Source organism: Halyomorpha halys, unplaced genomic scaffold (assembly GCF_000696795.3).
Source record: "Halyomorpha halys isolate HHAL.00 unplaced genomic scaffold, Hhal_1.1 Scaffold276.1, whole genome shotgun sequence".
In the NCBI taxonomy this organism is placed as follows: domain Eukaryota; kingdom Metazoa; phylum Arthropoda; class Insecta; order Hemiptera; family Pentatomidae; genus Halyomorpha; species Halyomorpha halys.
In genome coordinates, this window is record NW_027105171.1 from 14,940 (window position 1) to 20,350 (window position 5,411).

The 5,411-nt window shown below is 29.8% G+C and overlaps 1 protein-coding gene across 1 annotated transcript in view; it reads left to right on the forward strand.

The window, feature by feature from the left end:
- Positions 1-1,467: 1,467 nt before the first annotated feature.
- The window catches only part of LOC112211413 (HMG box-containing protein 4), a gene marked incomplete at its 5' end in the record, with an annotated part of 17,600 nt that continues 13,656 nt past the window's right edge, over positions 1,468-5,411 (forward strand). Inside the window, 3 exon segments of the mRNA XM_067049089.1 lie at positions 1,468-1,568; positions 1,795-1,896; positions 1,974-2,049. Coding sequence (XP_066905190.1) covers positions 1,468-1,568; positions 1,795-1,896; positions 1,974-2,049 — 279 coding nt within the window.

The following is a 5,411-nucleotide window of genomic DNA, read 5'->3' on the forward strand; positions in this document are numbered from 1 at the left end:
TCTATAAACTGGTTGTATCGTAGGTTCAGTCTTCAATTTTGGATATTTCAGTTATAGAACTTTTTTAGAATGATGGTCACTCCTCAGTACTCAACAAAATCAATATCGATAACTTAAGTTTTTTATATTGCATAGTTTTGTAGTATTTAGTATTTTGATTATTATAGAAATGTATACTGTTATAATTGTCTATGTTTGTTATTATTATTGAACTTGAACAAATACCTGAGCTATTAGACACACCACCACAATTCATCGATTGGCTTTCTTTTTTTTTTTCATTAAACCTTCCTGGCCATTTCTGACATGCAGAATAAGTTCTACAAAATTATTAGCTAATAAAAACAAAATAAGATTAATTTGGATTTTTTTTTAAATTTGACATATATAGAAAAAAAAATTATTCAATTTTTGCTAACTCTCGTCAAAGGACTAAAATCTTTTTGATCCAAAATATTACAACTTATCACCAATGCATCATTGTATATACAAGACTTTGTATACTGACTTTAAGATTCCAACAGTTGCTAAAACCTACGTGCAAGTTGTTTACTTTACCACTGCATCTAAATCAACCCAAGTAGCTAGTGACAGGAAGCCACTCTTCTCCTAGCACTTCCAGCAATTCGTAAAGTACTAGCTTCCTTAGTGTTGAACCAAGTACTGATCCTTAGAGGGCATTCTCTCTCTATGAAAGCTTCTGTTGTATAGTTACCACCTCAAATCTGTAAATATCCATTCTATATGTAGCTCTTTAACTAGTAATTATAATTTCCTAGAGCTTCATATTCCTGTAGCTACGGAAGCATGAGTGGCGTCCAGGTATTTGATGGTGCAGAAAATGATAAAGAGCTGGATCATGACATCACACTCCCCTCTTTATTTTACTTCCCTCACATACTCTAAGTGGAGCATCAGTGTGTCTATCTATGGACTATTTAATCATCTTTGAGTTTATTATTAGTTAGGCAGTTGGTTCATATCTCAGAGAACAGAAGGTCCATTTGTTGGACTAGTTTCCATTAGTTCAATTATTCAATGTCATTTATTAATGTGCAGTTTATTGTTGACCATAGATTCAGTTTTGAGAGGAGATGATTGAGGAGACGGCTAGTTGAGTACTAATGAACACACATAAGTGAAACTTATTTTGTTTGTACCAATGCTTCGGCCTAAATTTCAGACCTCAATCAGGGTTGGCTGTGTGATAGTAGATTTTCTGCTATCAGTAAGGGAATAATTCACACACAGTTATTCCTGATTAATGCCTGAAATTTAGGCCGAACCGTTGGCCCAAATAAAATAAGTTTCACTTATTTGTTTCCATCTCCTTACGTTTATTTATTTGTTTATTCATATATTTTTGTACTAATGCTGTCATTGTGTTTGTACAATATTTCTGTTCTCAATAATACTTTTGTAAATAATTTCGATTTGGGTTTAATTATTTTGTTGTCATTTATTCAGGTAGTGATATGGATGATATAGAAGAACCAGATATTGATAGAGAAGACACAGAAGGATTTCAGCCGATAGTTGGTGATTCTGTAGATGATTCTCCCACACAGGTAAATATCAACCATTTTGTACTCATTTCTTTTTTGTTTGGTGGTTATTGAGTTATTTTAACATCGAATTGGTTTAATTACATGTATCTCTATATTCTAATCTAATGTTTAGAATTAGAGAATAGGAACATTGCTCTGTTTTTCTTCAAGAAATTTTCTCTAAAATTCATAAAAATAAATAAATCGAAATTGCATGGAATGTGATTGTATGAGTAGGTTTTTTTAGTCAACATCTGTCTATGCGATGGAAAGGTCTAACAAAAAGAAGTTAGTTATTAAAGATGGAAAAATAGTCGGACGAGTCAAAGCACAGCGCAAAGACAAAGGGGCAAGTGTTATACAAATATGTTAGTGTATGTTTAATAATAATATATAGTCTATTATACTTGTATATTGTCTTTCCAGAAAACACGGTTTACAGCATACATGCTTTGGGCTAAGGAAATCAGATCAGAGCTGACAAAGCAGAACCCAGACTTAGGTACTGCAAGTAGTTTTTGCACAAATGTTTATTCTTTTAAATGTTGATGCATCTAAAAATTTAATTAGTTCAATTGTTTATTTATTACCCATTACTAATCTTTATCATATTGTTAGTTAGTTGGCTTATGTTTTTCTACTACTTAATTTCTGCTAACTTTATAAATCTGATTTAATTTAATTTTTTATTTTGGTTAGGAAATTTAATGTTTCTAGATGATTGTTATTTCTTTAAAACTTTGATTGATGTTAAATTTCTTTATGTCTTCTTTCTTGAGCATGTATTGCGGAATAAAAAAAAAGTAGTATCATTTCTATTGATTATTTAAATACACTTTAGGATCTTACCTATTGTATATTTAACACAAATAAAAGGTTCAGCGTATCCGAAGGTTCAGTGTCTATACTATACACATCTACCCAATGAAGCCTGTCCAAACCCAAATCCACAAGATCAGTCTTGGCACAATTCTCTCACTTACGTTTTGGTTTACCCATCAGACATTTACCTGTCGAATCAGTGTTTATTAACTTTTTAGGTATATGTTTGTTACTAAACCCTACTTTATAACCCCATGTTATTTTCCACTATGCTGTGACCTAAATTGTATTTTCTGGCAGTAGTTCATGTAATTCAATCAGTTAACTCTCCCTTCTTCAGTTTGAATATTTTATATAATACTTTGTTTTAAAAATCTTTAAGCCGCTGTTTTTTTCTTACTATAAGAGGCCATGTTTTGTATCCGTAAAGAAAAGTAGGAAGAATAATGGTTTTATAAATTATAATTTTCAAGTTTCTGGACAGAAGGCATGAGCTAAGCAATTTTGAAATTGAAAAATAACAAGGATTCTTGCCTTTGATTTCACTTTCATTTCCTCATAAATTTTGTTTTTTATAGTTACTGTATGTATTAAATACTTGAACCTGTTCAAGTGTAGTTCCTCATGTATCTGTATCAATGGAATAGTTGCCATTTCTGCTGCTAACCAAATATATTTTGTTGGGCCGTCTGTAGCTCAGTGGTTGGACACAGTCTTACCATTCTGAGGTCTATTGGCGGTGCCCATTCGAATCCGGCCTGGGGCGTTGTCTTTTTAAATTGAGTGTTGGTCCCACAAAATGAAAAACTTCGATCCCAACTATGATGAAAATAATCGGAATAAAAATAAAGAACTTATACATGGCTGTATAGAAAATTCCAATGCCGTTAAAATATAAAAGAAAAAAAAAATTTTGTTTTATCTGTATTTATTTTGAGACCTATTTCCTTCCTACCTTTTATCAACATAGTTGTATTTAATTTTATGGTTTCCTTGTCATCACCTAACAATACTAAATATCAACATACCCAAGAATTAATATTTTACCAGCCAGAGATAATCCTTCATGTTAAACTTCACATTCCTATTGCTAAATTAAATAAGGCTGTGAATCACCTTGTTTTAAACCCTAACGAACCTCAAAGTTTTCAGAATAATTATTACCAATCTGTACTTTATTGAACTTTTCATACACATTCTTAATAGGCTTACTAGTATCTGTGTTATTCCCTGTTCCATGAAAATATTATGCAGCTTTTGATGGTAAATAGAATCATAAGCCTTTTGAAATCTATTGTTATTTATCATTAAAGGTAGAATGAAGTAACATAGAATGAATACAGTAAAATGTTTTACTTACCATATAATCTTTAGATTCAAAACATGTATTAATTAAATATCTAGGGGGAGAAAAAATTACCTGATTTCCCCAATTCCTTTGCCTTATGTTAGGAAAGTAAAATATGATAAAAATTAATGTTTTTAATTTGACTAGCATAGTTTTCAGTTTATTATTTAAAATGAGATGGAGGTTTTAAAAATATATCATTAATTACTACTAGCACAAGTTATATATATCAGTGGTTTCCAAAGTGGCTGACTAAGCCAGAAATTAGACAATCTACGACCCAAAAACACAGAATTTGAACCATCCGCAGTCCACACTTGGAACAAGAGGCCTCCTCCTTCTCCCCCCAGGAAACTTTTGATAAAAAGCTATTCTGAGGCACTTTAGTAATGCATTTAATAGTTAAAACCTGTCTATTAACACTAAAACATCAGTTAAGATAACAATAAAGCAGTTTTAACAACATTTTCTCATAAATATCTGCTGCTGCAAACTTCCCATGTCCCATGTATGTACTGTACTATATTTACTGATATTTATTTGTAGATTACATAAGTTTGTTTTCTAATGTAATGTAAAAAATAAAATTGAATGAAAAGCCATTTGAGGTTTATTTTTTTATAGATATAGAAGAGAATCGTTGGGAAAACAAGGTAGTGATAAAAAGTTTGACCATCCCCCCATAATTTTTCATTTATTTCTATGTTTTTGTAGCTTGATATTTTTCTCTTCAATACTAGTTTTGTTAATATAATGCTCAACTATCATTTACTGGGTTGTGTTTTGTGATGCTAATTTACAAATATTTCTTAATGACCATAATTCTCAATTATTTTATTTACATTTTTAATTAAAATAATATATTTAGTTTCTCGGCCAATGTAATCCTTCCTATATAAATGTGCTGTAAGTGTCCTGTGTCAGGCAGGGTAATACTGCAATATTTATAAGTTTGTTTTAGTAGTATTATTTCATAGATGAGGTGCTAATAACCTTGATATTCTGTACCTAAAACATGAAAAACCAACAATATGTGCAAGTAATAATATAGGCATTATTAATTTACATTATAAGAATCAATAATTGATATATTAGTTCCATTAGATTTTATCTTATAATTATTATAATAATTTATAATTTATCTATCTACTAATTTAATGATAATATTAATCAAGTTTTATTCTTTATTTCCTGGTTATTTTCATATAATAGGAATTATTGAAGAAAGTTATAAATTTAGTGAGGATGTGCAAGTCTGGAATATCTAATAGATTCAAAATAAGTAAATTTTATCCCTTGAAGTTTATTCTTGCCTATGAATTCAAGCCTATTTCCTTATCTAAATTTTATCTAATTTAACTCTTAATATGCCATTACTAAGGTAATTTATTTGTTAAGTGAAGATGTGGAAGCTTTTACATTAGTGCTGAAGAAGAATTAGATGTAAAATTAAACATTTAGGTCCACTAAATTTAAAAGTTATTGAATTGCAATGAAAATATAAGTTAGTTTAAAGGTGGAGTATTCCTGTTATTTTTGTACTCTGCTCAGTTCATTTTCAGATTTATGTAATAGTGATACATCAAATTGTCATTTATCAAAATTTTTTATAATTATATTTACTTAAAACGGGATGAGCAGACTTAAAGATAGTTAAATAGAGCAATGTTTAAAAAGTGCATAAAATTGAAAAA